This window comes from Pagrus major, chromosome 4 (assembly GCF_040436345.1).
Source record: "Pagrus major chromosome 4, Pma_NU_1.0".
Taxonomy (NCBI): Eukaryota; Metazoa; Chordata; class Actinopteri; order Spariformes; family Sparidae; genus Pagrus; species Pagrus major.
The window spans coordinates 28,515,167-28,536,229 of record NC_133218.1 but is presented as its reverse complement, the minus strand read 5'-3'; the positions used below and the strand labels follow the sequence as shown (position 1 = coordinate 28,536,229).

The 21,063-nt window shown below is 42.4% G+C and overlaps 4 protein-coding genes across 4 annotated transcripts; 2 read left to right on the top strand and 2 right to left on the bottom strand.

Annotated features, from left to right (window-relative positions):
* Window positions 1–42: 42 nt before the first annotated feature.
* On the bottom strand, window positions 43–1,835 carry psmc3 (proteasome 26S subunit, ATPase 3). Its single transcript, XM_073464042.1, has 2 exons — window positions 888–1,835; window positions 43–504 (listed from the first exon to the last, which is right to left on the bottom strand). The coding sequence occupies exons 1-2, from the start codon at window positions 1,830–1,832 to the stop codon at window positions 166–168; spliced, it is 1,284 nt and encodes a 427-aa protein (XP_073320143.1). The 5' UTR covers window positions 1,833–1,835; the 3' UTR covers window positions 43–165.
* A 58-nt stretch (window positions 1,836–1,893) lies between these two features.
* On the top strand, window positions 1,894–7,405 carry tbp (TATA box binding protein). The gene is made up of 9 exons (XM_073464044.1): window positions 1,894–1,998; window positions 2,490–2,738; window positions 3,190–3,352; window positions 3,528–3,705; window positions 3,922–4,009; window positions 4,249–4,340; window positions 4,556–4,723; window positions 5,613–5,707; window positions 5,962–7,405. Exons 2-9 carry the CDS (start codon window positions 2,688–2,690, stop codon window positions 6,039–6,041), a joined length of 915 nt encoding a protein of 304 aa, XP_073320145.1. The 5' UTR covers window positions 1,894–1,998; window positions 2,490–2,687; the 3' UTR covers window positions 6,042–7,405.
* Window positions 7,406–8,223: 818 nt separating this feature from the next.
* Window positions 8,224–12,096, bottom strand: pdcd2 (programmed cell death 2). The gene is made up of 8 exons (XM_073464992.1): window positions 11,370–12,096; window positions 10,382–10,490; window positions 10,138–10,194; window positions 9,753–9,941; window positions 9,469–9,627; window positions 9,278–9,378; window positions 9,081–9,194; window positions 8,224–8,864 (listed from the first exon to the last, which is right to left on the bottom strand). The coding sequence occupies exons 1-8, from the start codon at window positions 11,565–11,567 to the stop codon at window positions 8,685–8,687; spliced, it is 1,107 nt and encodes a 368-aa protein (XP_073321093.1). The 5' UTR covers window positions 11,568–12,096; the 3' UTR covers window positions 8,224–8,684.
* On the top strand, window positions 11,732–20,844 carry rhoua (ras homolog family member Ua). The gene is made up of 6 exons (XM_073464994.1): window positions 11,732–11,764; window positions 11,901–11,934; window positions 12,739–13,398; window positions 13,816–13,874; window positions 15,114–15,302; window positions 15,488–20,844. The coding sequence occupies exons 3-6, from the start codon at window positions 13,089–13,091 to the stop codon at window positions 15,770–15,772; spliced, it is 843 nt and encodes a 280-aa protein (XP_073321095.1). The 5' UTR covers window positions 11,732–11,764; window positions 11,901–11,934; window positions 12,739–13,088; the 3' UTR covers window positions 15,773–20,844.
* The last annotated feature ends 219 nt before the right edge of the window (window positions 20,845–21,063 follow it).

Sequence of the window (21,063 nt, the reverse complement as noted above, 5' to 3'; positions counted from 1 at the left end):
CCACCTTCCGTGGTTATTAGGAGGAAACACAACAACACTTAGTTTTGAGATTATATTTCTTTTTATTAACCCAAAGTAATCAGCAACTGTTACAAGTGTTTACTCAACATCTGTTTTAATAATCAAAGACCCTCTCACACACAAATACAGACACCGGCAGTGTCCTCAGGCATAGTACTGAAGGTTGGCCTTCTTCTTGGCTTGGACCTCCAGGATTCCCTCCATGTAATCTTCATGGTTCAGCTCAGTGGCCCCGCGGCGCAGTGCGATCATACCGGCCTCCACGCAAACAGCTTTGCACTGTGCTCCGTTGAAGTCGTCGGTGCAGCGAGCCAGCTCCTCGTAGTTGACATCAGGACTGACGTTCATCTTGCGGGAGTGAATCTGCATGATGCGAGCTCTGGCCTCTTCGTTGGGCATGGGGAACTCGATCTTTCTGTCCAGACGGCCTGAACGGAGCAGCGCAGGGTCCAGGATGTCCACTCTGTTGGTGGCAGCAATCACCTGAAAAAAATTAAACGAATGTAGTTATACTGCAATCATCATATTGTAAAGCAAAGGGTTAAAGGTAGGAAAGTTGGTGCTTAACTCCTTTAACATCCAGAACACATTTCTGTTATGTAATCTTAACTTATTAACAAGGGTTATTTTAGGTTTGTACACACTTTTGGACATTTTGGAGTTTATGGCGATGTTAAAATACAGAAATATTGTTAATTTTTTATAATAGAACAGGGATGATATGATGTATAATGAGATTTCATATCTTGTGGGTTTTTAATACCTCAACCTTCACACAACTTTTAAGTAGTCTTTTAGTTGTCTGAATTTACACTGCAGAGCAATGACTGAGTACACGGAAGGTGTTTTGGTGTCAGTATCTTTACCTTGACCTGCATGTTGGGCTGAAATCCGTCCAGCTGGTTGAGCAGCTCCAGCATGGTCCTCTGCACCTCTCTGTCTCCTGCCTTTTCGCTGTCAAATCGCTTGGTTCCAATGGCATCCAGCTCATCGATGAAGATGATGGATGGGGCTTTCTCTTTGGCCAGGGCGAAGGCGTCTCTCACCAGCTTGGCTCCATCACCGATGAACATCTGGACCAGCTGTGGACCGGCCAGCTTCAGGAAGGTGGCCTTGGTCTGAGCAGCGCAGGCCCTGGCCAGGAGGGTCTTCCCTGTGCCAGGTGGTCCGTACATCAGGACCCCTTTGGGTGGCTGGATGCCCAGGTTCTCAAACTTCTCCTTGTGGTTCATGGGCAGGACGATGGCCTCCACCAGCTCCTGGATCTGCTTGTCAAGCCCTCCTATGTCGCTGTACTGCTCTGTGGGGCGCTCGTCCACCTCCATGGCCTTGACTCTGGAGTCGTACTCGGTGGGTAAGGTCTCCAGGATCAGGTACGAGTCCTTGTTGACACCCACCAGGTCTCCGGGCTTCAGCTTCTCGGCGTCCACCAGCCCGATAACGGGCAGGAAGTAGGTCTGTCGAGTGGACGTCTTAATGACTGCGCACTTTCCTTTTCTCTGGGAGTCCAGATCCACGTTAGCCCCGTCCTCCTCCTGGTCGTTGGGGTCCACATCCAGCAGCTCGATCACATTGGACACAAGGTACGGCAGGGTCTTGTTCACCTTTATCTTCTCCGTGTTTTCTTTGATTTTATCCTTCATAGCCTGCAGCTCGTGAGTCACCCTCAGCACTTCGCTCTTCATGATCTTTATCTCGCTGTCGAGGAGACGAGTTCGCTGAACTATCTCCTCTGTGGACATTTTTAACACTTCTTCGCCGATGCCATCCTCCACTTCGTCCCAAACTGATTTGTCACTCAGCGACGCCATCTTTGCTCTGTGTGCGCGTGAACTGTGACACGGCGGAAGTTAAAGTTCGACTTCCGGAAGTAGCTGACGACGCTCGTGAGCGCCGAAGCACAAGACCGGGGATGAGACGGGACCTGAGGCTGAGTTATTCTGTTCGTGTGCTGATTTGGACTGTGCGAGTGTGAATGTAAGACCCCAGACAGTTTACTACGGTGCACTGGTACATGTTTAAGTTGTTTGCGACTCATTTTAGCGCGCTAAGTCATTGCTTTCACTGCGGCTGCAACGCGTGTGACATCATGTTACGACTTCATGTTGGCTAGCATAGTGTTGCTAGCATTAGCTCTGTGGCTAACTTCAGCTAGCCAGTGTGTTGATATGTCTCATTTTGGAGTCTGTCGAGGCATCCTGCTGGACGATTACTTGGGCGTCGATGAATTTGTCACCCGTATCTTGCACTAAACTTGTTATTGGACGTGTAAGGCATTGAGACCGAATGAACGAACAAGCTAAAGTAAGGTTAATTCACGTTAAAGCTAAATGCGGTTAATGTGTTGGCGCCACAGTTGCAGCTGCACTAATTCGGCTTCATGTCATTTACACTCAGCTTTGATGATGACAAGTTACGAGTGATAAAATGTTTGTCTGATTAAACCTTGGTTTTGCACATCTTTTCAGGTAGGACATACCTGCCAGAGAGAAGAATCAAGAAAGGGGGTGTTTCTGCAAAGTCCAGTCCTCTGTGGTTGTTGGTGTTTTTCTGCTGCATTATTGACCCTAGACGGACATCTTTGAGGCACCTGCTGTGTAAAGTTATCCAGCCTGTGTTACTTCCTGCTCTTGCGTGGCAGTAAGCTAACGTGAGGAGCTAACGAGATGGACCAAAACAACAGTATACCTGCCTTCCAGGGACTGGCCTCCCCTCAGGTAACTAAGATTTCAACTATTTTATGGCTAAGATGTTTTATTTAAAAATGATTTTCCCTTGTCAACAGCACAAGATCCCAACGTGCCCTCAACACAGTCAGATTTACCAAATCATACACCGTAGCTGCCTGGCATACCCACACATGTCGAGGTTTCAATGCACCAGCTTGATGGTGCTTCACTTAAGCTCCCATCCTGCAGCTTTTTTTTGGGTGCATGTGTAACTAATACCTTTGCACCCTGGAGCCCGGCAGTAGCTTTGCAGAATTGTGAACCTTCAAAATCAACCACTAGCCCAGTGTTGTTTTTAGATTTGAATTTATGTAAAGTTGTGAGGCAGACTGGAAATCATTTTAACAATGTTGCATTATCATTGGTCAGTTTCATTTGCTCCTAATATGACTTTTCTGCTTGATCCCAACTGAATTTTTTTGGCGGTTTCCTTGTGCAGGGTGCCATGACCCCAGGCATGCCAATCTTCAGTCCCATGATGCCGTATGGCTCAGGCCTGACACCCCAGCCTGTCCAGAACACCAACAGTTTGTCTATACTGGAGGAACAGCAACGGCAACAACAGGCGGCACAGGCACAGGCGGCACAGCAGGCAAACACAGGTACAACACACATTTCTTTTATCTTCCTCTCTGTCCTTTCTCAGCATTATGAGGTGAGATCATAATGCCATCTCTCCAGAACCGGTGTCTTCCCTGTTTATTCAGAGAAAATAAGCTTAATATTATCATCCATGTCTGAACAATAGTGGAATTTTGTCATCGTTTTGTTCTGCAGGCCTTCCTGGAACGTCAGGGCAGACCCCTCAGCTTTTCCATTCCCAGGCGGTAGCAGGCCCAACCACCACAGCACTGCCAGGGAATACCCCGCTCTACAATACCCCACTGACACCCATGACCCCTATCACGCCGGCCACACCAGCCTCAGAGAGCTCTGGAATAGTACCACAACTACAGTAGGTTTCATTTCCAGTTGGAAGATGATCAAAGTTTCAGTTTATACAACATTTAGTCGTCTCTGGTGGAAATTGTTTAGCTAATACACACACACACACAGTAAATCCTACACTTTGGTCCTTAAACTAGATTTTGAGCTACTGTCTGAATAGTTTTCCTGAATGTTTCTTGCTCAGTTCATTTCTTTTTGCTTCTCTTCTTTTCCTTACTATTAGAAACATAGTATCTACTGTTAATCTGGGCTGTAAACTGGACTTGAAGACCATCGCTCTGAGAGCCAGGAATGCAGAATATAACCCAAAGGTGAGACTGCCCCACATTATTGTGATCTGCTCTTTGTTGCTCTACAGCTCATGTGATGTAATTTTAGTTGTGGGGCTTTCAGAAAAATTCTGGTTTATTTCAACCTAGTGCATTTTCCACGATGCCGCTGTTTCGACTCTATGGGTTGTGCTAACTTTACACTCGTCCGTCTCCATTGTGGAGATTCGGGGAAGCACTGTTGGCTGTCATAATATTACTGTTCTTTCCATTTCTTGTAGCGTTTTGCTGCGGTCATCATGAGAATACGAGAACCCAGGACTACTGCTCTCATCTTCAGCTCTGGGAAGATGGTCTGCACTGGAGCCAAGAGGTCAGAATATAGTTTTATTGACCTTTCATGTGCTGAAGTTCAGCAAATGAAGCCAGATTTTCAGAGTAGTGTTGTTGTAGTAGGGATGCAGCTATGCCTTGACTTTCAATAAAATGTTTTCAGCTTTCATGTCTCTTATCTCATCTCCTTTGCGCTCCTCATTTTTCTTCTGCTTTTTCTGTAATCTGCCTCTCATTGACTTTCCTTCTTTCTAGTGAGGAGCAGTCGAGGTTAGCTGCCAGAAAATACGCTCGTGTGGTGCAGAAGCTCGGTTTTCCTGCTAAGTTTCTGGACTTCAAGATTCAGAACATGGTGGGAAGCTGCGATGTGAAGTTCCCCATTCGGCTGGAGGGATTAGTCCTCACACATCAACAGTTTAGCAGGTAACTTGTGTTTGTTCCATGACTCGTTTCTACTGTTTTCCAACCACCAGCGTAGGATGGATGTGGTTTATATCTTGTCAACATGCATAGTTCCACTTCTGCCAGAGTTGTAATCAGGCTGAGGCCTCCCATACAAACAGGGGATCTTCTTAAAGCGTATATGTGGAATTGTTTGAAGTTTAAATAACATGTAGCTGTTAGTGTGAATCTGTCTATTTACATGTATTAGTCTTTTTTTTTTTCGACCATGTGGGAGCAGATTGTAACGTAACGTGATGTGAATAATGGGACCATCTGTGTCTCTCTGTTGCCTTTTACAAGCCTGTGGATGATTTGTTTAAGTTGTTTAATGCGGCTGGACTGTGGGTTTCATTTTGAAGGATTCTGGTCAGATTTTTTATTTTCAAAAACACTCCATAGTCCCAGACAGACTCCTTCCATTTTAACCTTTCACAATAAGAGTCCCAGATATACCCGTATACACTGCGTAAATGCTTTTAAGAGGGAGCTAAAATTCATTTAGACATTTTGTAACGTTTTGGTCTTTTTGTGTATGCTGTTAATTATAGTTCTTAGAAAGAACGGGTCAGGTCAGACTTTTAAGAAACCCGAATCGGCCAAGAAAATGGCAATCAGTGCATTTCTGTTATAACTGTGAGCCAGTCAAAAGCTGAGGCTGCCTGCAGTCTTAATTGGTTTTAATTAAGTGCTGCAATCAAACTATGGATCTGCTTATCCTCAGCAAATCTTATACACTAAAATATAAACTATTCCAACTATTTTTCTATTGCACAAATAACTAGCATTTAGGTTGCATGGGGCTTGATTTATTTTAATGTTTGAACTAATACTTCAGATGTCTAATAAAATGTGGTTTGTCTGTTAACAGCTATGAACCGGAGCTGTTTCCAGGATTGATTTACCGAATGATCAAACCCAGAATTGTCCTGCTCATCTTTGTTTCTGGGAAAGTTGTGCTCACAGGTAAAACCCCCTCTTCTCTTCTAATGGCTTCGCTTCACTCTTCATTTGTTACTCTGTGTCCTAATCACAACCATATAGGAGAAGAAGTGAAGAATGGTTGTAATTTCTTGTTACTTATCGACCATGCTGATGTATTGGTCAAGCCCTTCACACATCCAGCCTGAGATTGATTTGAAATTTATCCAATTTTATTGTTATGTGCTTTTTCCAGTGTAACTCATTGTAGTTAATGATAACTGTGTTTTGTTTTTAAGGCGCCAAGGTGAGAGCAGAGATCTATGAAGCATTTGAAAACATCTACCCCATCCTGAAAGGCTTCCGCAAGACAACGTAGAGCCTGCAGCTCCTTCTTTTATGATCGCCTCGACCCGATCTCTTTTTACTGTTTTTGTTTTTTGTTTTGTTTTTTAAAATCACATGAAGTGTCATCTATATGTTGACCTCTACAAGTGGACTGTTATAAGGGCTTTTGTGCAGGGATGGGAATTGTCTTTTTCCCCCCCTCTCTTCAGTGTTCCAGATTTTATTTTTATTTTTAGAAAAATAGGATTTTAACAGTTTTTTTTGTTGCGGCGTTCTGTGAAGGTATATTTTATACCCAGACATCTCCATTTGTTGGGAATATTTCTGTTTTTGCCCAGTTATTTTTTTCCTGTTGACACATCCCTGAACATCCCTTTTGTACATAAGACTGTAAAGAAATGTAAGATATCATGGAGTAGAAAAGAAGCAGTCTGACTCAGGCTGTTTCAATGTTTTTATTTTAAACTGTTTTAAATATTTTTGTACATTGCATTTTTATTAATCATCTGCTCTGTCCCCAAGTTGTATCAAGACTTGTTCAATTTGTCAGCCCCACATTCCTGTTGACAGTATTTGAAAGACTGTTTATGCCAGACCAAATCGGTCTGCTTTTGAGCGTTTTTATCTTTAACATTCAGATTTATTGGATCTTGGTTCACTTTAGCCCTAATTTCATAAATGCTGGTTGTGGATTTCCAAGCTTTTGACATGAGATGGATGTATTATAGTTCAGTCTGTTAAGCAGTAATTGAAGTTGGATCCTCTTAAATTTTTAATTGACTGTTAAACTAAATTGATCCACATCCTGCTGCTGAAGTTGTCATCTAGTTGTTGGTTAGTTATTCAAAGTTTGTGTCACTTGGTTTGGGTTCCTGATACACTTACTTACTACACGTACTTATAATTGAAGAACCACAATGTGAAGAAAAGACAGTATTGGTCTTTTCTATTGCGCATCTTAAAGTCACATCCACTAGCACTAAAAGACATCATGATGGTAGATAAACTCTGCATCATGTTGCCATGTTTGTTATGTTTTAAAGTTTTACTATCAACTTTTTGGCCATTCGAAACTATATTTAAACGTTTTCTTTTGAAGAATTATTTTTGAGTGTAGGGACATTGTCCTGTCCTGGTTGTCTGCACGGTTTGCTCGGCCACACCAAAAACAAGTTTAAATTTTGGGCACTTCTTGGTGTGCTTGTGTGTCACAGGAAACTTTCATATGTGTTTGTCTGCCAGCTGAGTGATAGGAACTGATCTGAAGGACTGAATGCTTTTCTCTGTGAATCTGAGCTCAGCAGAAGGTTACCAGGAAGCCCTGCCACGCCGAAATGCAATTCTTCTGAAATTGTTCATGTGCTGCAATGTGCATTAATAAAAATGTACATACCGCCTCTCTTGTTAAAGCTGTTTCTTTGACTACAATAACATTTTGTTGTCCAGTGAACACAGTGTGAGGTCTTTGTTATCATAAGAAGTGTGTGTGCACAATGTTTGTTTGCTGACAAAGCAAGAGTTTAAAAAGAAAGTGAAGTGAAAAATGCCCTCATCTGCTTCACTTTTGAGTAAGTGAAGCAGAAGTAGAGTCCCAGCACTGTGTTAACTGACATACTGGATGCACAGTATATAGATTTAAGAAAGGCCAAAGACAGTTTTATGATTCTATGATCTCATTCACTGTAAATATGTTAACCTGTAATTGCCATTTCTTTTGCCATTTGAAAAGTAAAACTCTTAACGTAAAGCAACATTATGTAGACAGTTGGTATCTGGTGCAATTTGGCGCTCCCACAGTTGCTGAGTGCAACACCACTGTCGTAAATTCAAATCACAGGTTTCTGTAACAATATTATCAGATGTAATTTCCGATGAGCTAAGTAGCTAGCGGCAGCTGAATGTAGTGGTTAGTTTAGCAACAAGTAAAGCTATCTGTCCATCAGTAAACTCCAGAAAACATCCTCTTCGTAACATAAAAAGCGTTATGCACATCTCATGGGGGATTCCGTCTGAATGACAGAGACACCATATTACAAATCTGAACTACCATGATTTAAAAGTAAGAGCTACATAATGTTTAATGTTTTGCTAAATCAGTAACAACCTGGTAGTTCACATGGGAATAGTCTAAATAAGACTTTACATGTAGCTGTTTTATGTACTTCATCCATCTGCCACAAAAAAACTGCAGGAAATCGGATGAACACTTAAGACAGTTTTGTTAAAAAACTTTATTGTGTGATGATAAGGCACAAGGTCATATTATCTGTTTGCTGACTTCTGGCTCCAATAGACATACTGTATAAACAGCACGTAGCACTGATGATGTATAACCCACTCAACACACAGGTCAGAAACACAACAGATGCATTGTTGTTAGCATACAGAATGTTGAGGATCATAGAAAAGGTTTGGAGGTGGCAGGAAATTATAGATCCAAAAACATCTTCTTCCACTGTGATGGTCTCAGACGGAGGAGTTCCTCTTTAAGCTGAATTTCACACTGATGTTCTGTTACATACAAGAGCAGCAGATGATGTCCAGCCCACTAAATGAGGAGTGACATCACTACAATTGTGATTTAATCCAGTGGGAGTAAAAAACAGTTTCCCCATCGCTGAGTCTTTTCACATTCATCAGTGTGTCCTAAACTGTCTCCAGCAGGACACACGCATTATGTGGGTTTAATCTGTGTGTGTTGATCTGAGCCGAAGTCCTGCTTCCAAATGAACTCGGGGCAGTACTTGTCGTCATGGTTACAGCTATCAGAGCATGTGTAGGCAGCCAGCGTCCCCCAGTCGATACTGGCTCCTGTCGAGTCCACAGACAGACTGTTTAACAGCTGGGGCATTACCTAAAGACGCACAAACATGATTATTACATTACCTTGGCTTGTTTTCCCCATCAATAACCTGCATACACAACTTATACACATGACACACAAGAACAGGTTGCCATTCAAGACTGTTGTGAGTGAAAAAAACAAGGAAAAAAGGAACGAACAGTAGTGAGAAGAAAGAATATAGACCTAGGTAAGTCTTTAAGAGGTCAGATTACAGCCAGTGACTACCTGAAACTCAAAGATCCTCTTGGCACCACAGGTGCATGGTGGGATGTCCTGATCAGATGGGACGTGCTGAGAAGAAACCCACAACGGAGAGCCCCCTCGACTGTAACGCACCACCTGAACATAACAAAACACTATGAGCAAAACACAACTCTAGCCCTTTTCCATATTTCCATATTTTTCCTTAGGTTTTTTTTCACCTGGTGTGGTTCTGGTGCGATCTTCTTTTTAAACCTCTGGAACACTTTGTTGTCTTCAGTCTCATGCATGGCCATATCTTCCAGGTCCGTCTCTGCCAGGGCTGAATAGAGAAAACGGAGTCAGGATATGAAGGAAAACATTTCATATTTTTTTCCACGCCACCAGGTGTCAGACATAACTGAAAGCTTACTGTCTGCTAAGGAGGGACAATCCACATTCCCTTGCTCTTCTTCCTCTTCAGCCTCCTTTGTGTCTCTCTCTTCCTCCTTGTCTTCCTCCTCTTCCTCAGGCTCAGTGAGCAGCTCAGACTCGGGGAAGAGGAAGGGAGAGGTTGTGACAGTGGACGCTTCTATACAGACGGACAAAAGACACAACCCAGACATTACGCCTTCTCGGCGGCAGGAACTGACAGAAACTCTGCTGCTTCCAAACTCAAGCGGCGACAAAACACACAGTCCAATGCATAACACACACCTTGGCTGCAACACTCCTTCTTGTGTGCGTGTTTCCAGTGGAGGGTCTGGTGGTGTTTTCCACAGTAGCTTACAGAGTGACAGCGGGAGCAGGCTTTGCTGCCGGGGCAACCGCAGACCCAACATAGTTTAACTCCAGAGACGGACAACACAGTCTGGTCCGAATCAGACTCACTGGGGGGTTCATCCTCTGAGAAAAAAAATCACAAGTTAGTAAATTTAATCTTTAATATTGTATTGTCTCAATGCTTATATCAGTTCTTTAACATCTAGACGTACTGATAAATGACAGCTTTCAACTAAATTCTGCTTTACGTATGTAGCACTTGATAGTTTGAGGTGATGAAAGGTTATACTTTGACTGACATCCTGGCAAATACACAAACCTGATGGAGGGTTGAAGGGGTAGAACTCATTCCTCCGAGGTATCTGACTTCTGAAAACTGAAAGGATAGGAACAGAAAACACAGTCTGTCAGAAAAATGTCAGAGAGGATCTGCAGAAAGGGGGAGAATGAAATAAAGCAAAGACTGAAGACTGAAAAGAAGATTTTAAGAGAGGTGTCAGTCATTCTTTCCTGTGACAATAAACACAACAAACGTCGAACACTAAAGCAACAATAATGGTTACCTTTCACACAGCGGCTGTCGTTGCATGTGTAGCACTCGTGAGTTTTGCAGCAGAACAGAAAGAGCGTCCGGTGGAAACTTCTGTCCTGGCCGGAAATAGGTGCATACACCTGAGAGGAGGATGAAAGAAGGTGAGTAAACAGAAGAGTTCAAAGTTATAAAGCAGCTCAGCCAAGCAGAATCTAAAGCCAGGCTGTCACACCAAGAGACACCTTATGTGAGTTTTATAATGAATACATCATATCTGGTTTTATAAAGGACAAGGCTCAGATGGGCTAGGCTAGAAGTCAACTACTATAGTATGGGCTACTTAATATTTTAAGTGGAGAATCTACCCTCAATGTGCATTACATAGTATTATTTATCTGCTCTTAGATTCATTTTATTCTTATTGTAATAAATCTATTCCACTACCTACTTTATTGGCACATTTACTCTGGATAATATCCACCTGCAGGACCAAAGCTGAGCTTTAGCAGCTTTTATTTACTGTATTTATTTATTTATTAATAATCATCTATGAAGCAGCACCAGTGTTTCCTCGCTGACAACCTTGTTTAAGTCAAGTTAAAGGTGCACTATGCAGTTTTGAGGAAGAAATTTTAATCATTGACTGATTTTTTTTTTTATGCCTAAACAAACTAAATAAACAAACTCTCCTCATTTTCATGACTGAATAAACAAAGTGACAAACAAAATTTCATGCTGTTTTGCTTTGTTTATATTTGGCGGACCCTGCCACCTTCCTAGCTTCACACTGGGGACCTTATTTTCCTATGAGAACGGCTGGTTTATTCAGTTAAGGGAAAAATAAATATTTCTGTGTTTGGTTTGTGACCTCATTAATATTGTAAATATTAAAACTCTGACTTTGAATTCATTCTTCAAAACTACACAGTGCCCCTTTAAAACTGAGCTCCCCTGAAGCTCAGTGATGTTTATGGCGGAAGGTCTCTTAAGACTGCCCCTCCCTTCTCCGGGACACTCACCTGCATGAGGAAGGCCATTGGCAGGCGGCAGATCTCACACTCCAGCTCGGGCAGTGAGGGCAGGCCTCTCTGGCTGAGCCACGCCGGTTTTCCCCCGACTTTACTGGGGAACTGCGGGGACAAGAGCCGCCACGGCTCGGCCTCCTCCAGGAAACCCAGAACTACCTCCGCCGGGGACCTGCTCGTATCGCCGGACATGTTGGAGGGCAACTTATCTGTCCGTCAGTCGTCCAGGCTGTGTGAGTAGCTGTCTGGGAGAAGGAGCGAGGAGTCTCTCCATCACAAGCACAACACATGAAACGCTGGTGCGGTTCAGAAAAGAGTCCGTGTGGAAACACTGATCAGCCGGTGTTTGTTTCCGTGTCCCTCGTAGCTCTCAATGTAGAAATATGAAGGTATACAGTTTAAAGACACATCTAGATTTATATGATATGTGGGGAAACATGATGTTTAGTCGCTTGCCTGAAAATCAGAGACCCATAAAATATATTATTTGTTAAAATGCCGTGTCTTTTTCACCGTGTCCACTAGATGGCGCACACGTCCCGTCTGTCTGTCACTGGAGGTAAATACATTGACACATAGTTAAGTTTGTATTTATATTTGTCTTTTTATGTAGTTTTTCCATTTTATGATATTGTATAGGCTACTTCATTTAAAGGGGCATTACGTAGTTTTGGAGAAGAAATTCACACTTATAATTTCAATATTCACAATATTAATGAGGTAATAATACGAACTCAGAAATATTTATTTTTTCTATCACTGAATAAACGAGCTGTCCTCAGAACACTGTTTGAAGTTAGAAAGGTGGCAGGGTCCGCCACATATAAACACAGTGAAACAGCACGAAACTGTGTTGTCCTCTAAGGTCAGTTTGTTTATTCAGTTTATTCAGTCATGAAAACAAAGATAGTGCACCTTTAAAATCACGAGGATGTGACATTTGTTGGGGTCTGTACCAAACAACCGTGTTGTCAGTCTCTGTGTAAAAAGTAGTCTAATAAGTAATTTATTACTCTACGCAGACAGTAAAATTGTAACGTAATACATTACTTTAAAATGAAGGTAACTAGTAAACTGTAATATATTACATTTTGAAAGTAACTTGCCCAACATGTCTTCTTACATCAGGGCACCTCTGCAGCACTACAGGGCCTCACTATAATGCTTAAATGCTTTAAATGATATTAAAAAAAGGTTATCATTATTATTATTATTATTATTATTATGGGCTTGATGACTCTCTCTCTCTCTCTCTCTCTCTCTCTCTCTCTCTGTCTCTCTCTCTCTCACACACACACACACACACACACACACACACACACACACACACACACACGCGCGCGCGCTGTGATGTCATCCGCAGGGGAGTTCGGGACGGGGCTGTTTGTCCGTCGGATGACTGACCGGACACAGACTCCAAAAAACAGCCAACGTTAATTGAATCCCCGCTCTTTTAATCGGACTTTGACTCATATCTCAAATGAACCCCGACTCTTGAAATGGACCGAGCTTCGGCTGTGAGCTGTGTGCTGGTGAGCAGAGGTTCAAACTTTCGCTGATCCAACGATGGAAACTAAGAAGAAGCGGCGACAACACAGGAGTCAGTTGACAACCCGCTCTGTAGCGTTGGCCCGGCAGACAACGGAAGAATGGACGATGTGAAAACTGGACCGAACCGGGACTGAGTGTCCTGCCCGGGTCTCCGCCAGCTCCATGTCCCCCTCCTCTCCGTGCCAGATGCCACAGCGGGGCGATGGAGGCTACAAGCCGGCACCGGTGTCCCCAGCTCCGCCCGTCCCGCCGAGGAGGGTCCGGAGCAGGGACAGGGGCTCCGGCAGGACGCGGCGGTCCGGGGCCGGGGCCGGGGCCGGGGCAGGGTCAGCGGGGGCCGGAGCAGCGGAGAGGCGGGTGAAGTGCGTGCTGGTGGGGGACGGAGCCGTGGGGAAGACCAGCCTGGTGGTCAGCTACACCACCAATGGCTACCCAACAGAGTACGTCCCCACCGCGTTTGACAACTTCTCAGGTAAAAGATGGACTTCAGTGATGTAATCAATCAATACAGATGTATTAATGATCAGGTCTGACCACAGAGCTTCACCACAAAATGTCCAAGTCACCATGTGGTCATTAAAGACATTTTCAGTTGGTTATAGACCAGCGATTTCTAACTTTTCTGATAAATTGTACCATTAATAATAATATATTGTTATTTATTACATTATAGTGGTAAGTTGTGACAAGCAAATGTGTGATTTATGACTTTTTGAATTAAACAAATGTTCAGTGATCAAACAAAACAGATTAACATCCTGTGGATTTACTGTATTAACTTTAAAGAAGGTAAATAGTTCCCATCAGGTGTCATCAGACTGCCATGAGAAAATAATTGGCCATGTTATTTATGGTGTGTGTGTGTGTGTGTGTGTGTGTGTGTGTGTAGCGGTGGTATCAGTGGACGGGCAGCCAGTCAAACTACAACTCTGTGACACAGCTGGACAGGTCAGTGATGTCAACACACACACACATCAGCCAGCAGCATTTCCTGTTGTATTTGTGTTTGAAACAATGCCTCAGAGAGAAGGAAGTGATGATGAGTGAACAGTCTTCTTTCTTTCTTTCTTTCGTCCTTCCTTCCTGCTTTCTTTCTTTCTTTCTTTCTTTCTTTCTTTCTTTCTTTCTTTCTTTCTTTCTTTCTTAACTGCAGCTGTTTATCTGAAACGAATACAAGAAAAACTGTGATTGAGATGTAACCGGTTAGACATGGAGCGAATGTCTACGTTAAAACAAGTCATAGTTATGACTGTTTAAACACATAAGATATAAATAGAATTTAAATGAATCAGCATAAAATATATTAGGGATCAGACAATATAAGATTTTATCTTGAATCCTGATAAAAAAACGTCAGGATAAGTTGATCGTGGTGACTTTGTCTAATCGGCACAATCGTAATTGATGAATATCCTCATGAGTGACTCAAAAAAGCTGTCTAGCTCGTTAACATACAGTCCTATATTGACTTCCTGATTGATTTTGAATTGCGAAGAGGGGAGCCACTTTGGCTGAAGGCTTAGCTTGCCAGTTGAATCCCCCCACAAAAAGTCAACTGTGTAATAATTAGAAACTAAAGAACGACAGGCAGAAGAGGCGCAGGAGGAAGGTTTCTGCCCTGCGGACCAACACAACGTCTAATTTGCACTCCCATCTCTGTGACCACCATCCACCACTCTGTCCGCTGAGCACTTTGTTGTTCACAAAAAGGGGTGTTCACTAAAACACAATGTGTAGCCTGTCTGTGATGAAATGAAAATATTTGTTCCTTTTTTGTAGATTATCCAGCTAATATCGTGAATAATCAATTAACCGTGACATGACATTTTTAAATCATCACATGCCTAAAGTATATAGACACTCAGAAGTTAAGTCACTACTGTTGCGAGGTAGCTGTTTCTCTGTATCAGTGTGTTTTCAGATATGAGGACAGATTGAATGGGAGGATCACAGGCAGAGGAAGGATAGAGTGGGAGATCAAGGGGAGAGACAGGAAGTTAGGGAGGAGGTTAGAAATATCCTCATAGCTAATTTTCTGTCATGACAAACAAATCACTCAGTAACACCAGTAATTTTACTAGGTGTGACAGGACTGTGATGACGTAAATCATCTTTTTTTTGTCCCCATGCTTCACCACTGAAAAATCTCTACGATATCTGTGTCATCATCTCTCCCGACCTCCCCAGGATGAGTTTGACAAGCTGCGGCCTCTGTGTTACACGAGTGCAGATGTGTTCCTGCTGTGCTTCAGTGTCGTCAGTCCCGCCTCCTTCCAGAACGTTCCTGAGAAGTGGGTTCCAGAGATCCGGAGACACGCCCCCTTCGCTCCGCTCGTCCTCGTTGGGACGCAGTGTGACCTCCGAGGAGACGTCAAGGTGGAGGAAACATACTCCGGGCATCACTTACACGTGCATGCATCCGTCCATGTCTCATGCTTATGTTTGTAATTATTAGACGTGTGAACACGTTGACTGGAAGCCTCATTAGAGTTGCATGAAATCAAAGGGATTGCTTTATGGAACAAAAGTGTCTCAACATACATGTTGCCTCGTCCTTTTAGGTTCTCATTGACCTGGCTAAGTACCGGGAGCGACCGGTGGACCCAGCAGACGCCCGGGACTGTGCGATGGAGATTGGAGCTGTGACCTACATGGAGTGCTCTTCACTGACCCAAAAGAATTTGAAAGAAGTGTTTGACACGGCCATACTGGCCAGCCTGCAGAGCTGCAGCTCCCATAAGCACCCGAGAGGGAAACAGAAGCACCGGAAAAAGCAAAGGCAGACGCCGGACAAGATGAAGAGTCTGTCCAAGTCATGGTGGAAAAGGTACTGCTGTGTGGCCTAGAGCAGACCTGCGATCAGTTTGGGTCAGATTCTGATTCTCTGTTGACTTTCTCCTGGCCTGGATTCAGCTGGGTTTGGGTCCTGCCTTGACTTGCTTTCAGTTTGGGTTTCTCTATCTAATGGATGTTGAGCAGGACCTCGACTGGACTGTGGCTGGGAACCAAAGTAAGACTGTCACGGATCTAAAATGTTAAACTTTTTGTCTTTGTTCCCAGAGAAGTTTTAGTCTTATTGTGAATAAGATTTACTACTGAACCCAGCCTGGTTCTGCCGTGTCCTTTTTTCAAACCTGGCTTGAATCATAGCCTCCCTCCAGTGTGAGCCCCCCTGCCTCTTACTGGAGTTGAAACTTTCATGGGACTAACACAAGACCCTCTTCATGTCATGGTGGACGTGACAATGTGTTTATGACTGGACTGGTCCAGATTTAAACAAGAACAGAAGCTTTGGTTTCCTTGTCTGTGTTTAACACATACATTGGAATAGGGTTTAGTCTGGTGTTCTGATTAAAAAAACCTTTATGGTGCCTTGTTAGGTCGACTCAAGAGGAGCTTGACTCTCTGCAGTCTTTGCTTGTTACTGCCAATGACTTCCAAACACAGTACTTTTCTAACTTCTAGCTTCTAACATCTGTCTGGTTTCCAGCACTCATGATTAAATATTAAATCACTGGATATTATTTAACTCAGAATTTAAATCCAGCCCACAGAGCCTCAGTTTCATAACTGGGATCATTGTCGCTCTAATGAAAGAGAACACTTTATTAAGCAGCTCATAATTGTGGTGCAGTATATAAATCTAATCTGAAACCTCAACTTTAATTTTAGTCTCGATCTGAACTATTTATGGAAGGTCTGGCTTGGTTTATCATTGTGGTGTTCTTCATGTCCTCGCGACTGTTTGGCCCAAAATGAAGCACAGTGAATAAGTTTGGTGAGGCTCATTCTTTAGGCTCTTATCATATCCTATTTGGTCTTTTTTCCCCCATGCGGGTACAAAACCATTCTTGCCTTAGTCAGAAATAACACTTCCTTGTTTCATTCGCTTCAGCGATATCTCCAAAACGTAATTGGAACATGATACCTGACACATATCTCAGTACGAGCAAAAGATTCTGAACAAAGAAGCGACTGTCTGAATTTACAAGTTGTATCATTACTCAACACAACACTCGTGTAGGAGTAAAGTTTCCATTGGTAGCTGTTGGTTGTTCATCATCCTCTTCTATTCCACATTAGCACTGAAGGATTCTGCAGTCTGCGCTGTAGACATATCATATGATTTGGTTAAACAAAAATCTTTGTACTGTGGTGATGGACTGCAGTCTGGCACTTGACCTTAATCTGGCAGGAGCACATTTAGTAATTTTAGTGTTTTTCTCCACTTCATCATGACCACATGGTCCCACAAGCCAAAACTTTGCTCAGTTTAGACACTAAGTGACTTCTTACTGGTTCAAGGCACGCAAATACTATATTGGTTTCAGAAATTTGTACTGCTTGAAGTGTGCTTGATTTATCTTTCCAGACACTTACACAGCCTTAAGTGTGAGCACTTTGCATGTGTTTACATTTACAAAATGGAATTTGTTTTTGTTGGTTTGTCAGAAAAATAACTCTGACTGACTGAAAAACAAAAACAAAGATGGGTTTGTCTCTTAGCTTTCAATGCAATTGTGTATCTAAGACTGTGAAGTTTGACTTATGTACATATTCAGTGAAATCTATTCCCGGTAGTTATGACCCATAGTTTGTTTCATCATGTTTTATTTGCTCTGAGTTTGTTCCTTTTACCCAAAATATGATCTTCTGCTTCATTACATCGGTAACCACTCATCGTGTCTACCATTCTGCCTCTGGAGCCTGTGTTCTCTCCAGTAGATTAAGTTTTGCATGTTGTAAAGCAGAAATAAAAAGACGAACTATCACGCAAACTGTGTGGCTGTCAAACACTGAACTGCCACACCTTCCTTTGTACACTGTAGTAACTAAAACCAGAACAAACCCAACAGTTTACAAGTATTTTGCCGCAGCGCATCTGAGCTGCTTTTTCTACGTGAGTCTGCAACAGAGAGGAAAAAGGGTGCGACCGCTGTGCAGTCTGCCATTATTTACTGCATATACGATGTAATTATTCATATTGATCAGACAAGCACATAAAGTGATTTTCACTCTTGCATTCCTCAGCCCCAGGCCAATCTAAACTATGACCTAAACCCCTGTCAGAGCCAAGTTAAACCTTTGTATGACCACTAAAAGTTATGGACAAGGTTCGGGGTTGACGTCTTTATAGTGTTCACTTTCTCAACATTTCATTTGACAAATAATAGATTCTGCTTTTGTTCCACACCAGTTATTTTATGGTGAGATTCCCAACAAAAAATGTAAAGAATAACCCTGCTCTGGAGGGAGGGCTCGGGTGAAAACCCTGTTAATTTGGCAGACGTGAAGCCTTTTTTCCGATCTGTTGTCTTCCTTAAGAGCAAGAGAAAATTACATCTTTCCCGTGTGGCTCAAAGTCAGTTGTCTCCTGGTGTGAAATGGAGTAGGCTGTGGTGTGCCTTCACTAAATGAATAATAATTCCCTTGAAATGTATCTGTACTGTGAACATTTATGATAACGTTTATGTTTATTTGAGCAAACTAAAGTTAAACAAAACGTAGTCTGCCAGAGCTTGCATGATCATTGCAGAGGATTTGCACAATCCTACAGACCTGTGTGGAATACTTTCACCCCATAAACTTACTACTTTCATTTAAACATTGCTATTACGCACTATTAAGTGTCCCAGGCTTGATATCTGCACCAAGAGACTACACGTTGTATACTAATACATGTCCATACAGTGTTTTTCTCTTAATTTAGAAAATTGAATGTGGCCCGAATGTAAAACTGACCGTTAGTGAAGCTGTTTTCTGCTGAAGATGTTACAACTGAATGGGTTCACTGTGTCGATGTTGTACTCAGCAAATGCATTGTTACTCGCCGGGGAAAAGGCATAATAAGTTGCTTGTCTTGCTGTTTGTGTGCAGTCTTGGCTGATGATGGATTTAAGTAGGGTAAAGGTCACGCAGACCCTTATGATAGCTGGCATTTCCTCTGTCAGGTCACGAACATTTATGGAGAGCGTAGCAGAAGTTTCTCATCACGGTGGATTTGTGTGATTCTGGCCTTAAGAAACAGAGTAAACCTATTTTTAACTATTTCTTATAGTTGCTAGAATAAATGTTGCCAGTGTACATTTCTGCAAACCATAGATACGTTGCAACTTTACGTTTCTTTTGGTTCAGTTTCCTATTTTATCGTGTGACAGCGCTGTGCTTATGGTCTGGTTAGGTTTACACACAAAAACTACTTGGTTAGGGTTAGGTGTTTCGTTCACATCCAGTGATGCAGATTTCGAGCAATTTATTTAATCAGTAATTGGCTGCCTTCACAATTGATTATCCATTTATCATTAATAACATATTACATATGTTGGACAGATTTCCATTTCCGTTTCTTATTTTTTAGACTTTTTTTAATGAGCACACATTTATCATTTGTAATGAGACACTTCTTGAAGTATTATGCACTCTTTGGGAATTTATTTTTAATCACTTAAATTCTTAACAGTGATTAATGAATTATCATCAACATCCCTTGTCACCACAAACAAGTCTGGAAATTGTCCTGAGGCCTCTTTCAAATTATCCAGTGGCGTCACGCTTACAAATGTTGAAACACAGTCTTGAACAGCGGTCACTGGCTTGGCTGCCCTTCTCGCCGAGCTGTAACTCCACCACCACCCCCTCCTCCTCCCGACATGAAAGTCGGCTCATAAACATGTAATGTGATTTGACACGTTTTGTAGAAACGTGATACGATCAGTGGTTTGCAGAAACACTAACTGCCAGCATTTTATGCTGAGGACTGGCCTGTTAAAACAGCGTGACTGATTTCAATCAGTTCAATGAGAGAACAATATCTAGCATGTTTCTCATGAGGACTGGAGGACGACTCCATCTTTGTTTTGGTTCTCATCTCTTTATCAAGACCATCAATTAATCTCATGCTACAATCCTTTAAAATGACTCAACTTCCGGCCACAAGTGATATTGTTAGGTTCAAAACCATAGTTTAACAGCAACACACGTAGAGAAGAGTCCTGAAGCCAGCTTCCTCAGTACTGTTTGTTTACAGCAAGTTAGCAAACATAAGTGAACAAAAGCTACCAGAGCAAGTAAGGCTGCAGCAGTAAAACTCCTCTGAGTGTACTGAATCGAACAATGGTGCTTGTTTTTAACTTATGAATTCAACTTTTTTCACTATTATTCTTTCTTCAGGTGGCTGATCCACAGTATGACGATGAACGACCTTGTAATGTCGAGCGGACGGGTCTCTGAAAGTGAACTGTTGTGTATAAAGACGGTGAGAGAAGAGACATGGTGGTGACTGTCCACCGGATGGTCAGAGTATTGGGCTGAAAGGTTTTGTTGAAGGTTAGACAGAAAGGTTTGGGACGGGTGTACTTTGATTTTTGCTGTTGGACAATATAAGTATGACACACTGTGGGAGATTTCAAAGATACACAGTTGCTGCGATGGCTGACTTCAGTTATTGTGATTAAGAGAGTGAAGATATACAACAGGCATCCAAACCAGTGTGGATATAAAAATGAAACTGTTTTTGTCTGCGAATGCCCTTGACAAAAACTACCCACACATTTGTAATTTTCAAAGAACATCCATAAAGTTCAGACAGTTCAAACAAAAGCAGACAGCCTGGGGGGAACGAAGAGATTCTTGAGATTTAATTGTTTTATTGAGGTTGATACCCACTAAAGCACACTTGAGCACACTCACATGATGAGACACCAGCTGAGAACTTTCTCTGAGGAAAATCAACCCACTCAGTCTGCGTGAAACATCACTGTGTTTTCATTTTTCCTGCATGTAAAAACATTGTAACAGAGAGCACGCTGCTGCGATCTGCTCACACTGAAGCCTCTGTTTGACTGAGGATGTCCTTCACAGACAGATGTGTTTGTACAGAAGTTTATACCCTGGGAAATAAAGAATATTTGGTATAAAACACGCTGTGTTTTGTTGATTTTGAGGCTCGGTGATCAGTGGAGGGACTAGGTATGTGTGTGTGCGTTTAAGTATATAACTCCTGGACATGTGTAACCTCTCACCTCTGCTACACTGTGAGAGGCTGTAAAGGAGAATATGTTCTTTTAGGTACACATGTAGATCAAGTTTATCTGTTTGTTTCTGTGTCAGATGACCAGCATGATTTCATGAATTTTAC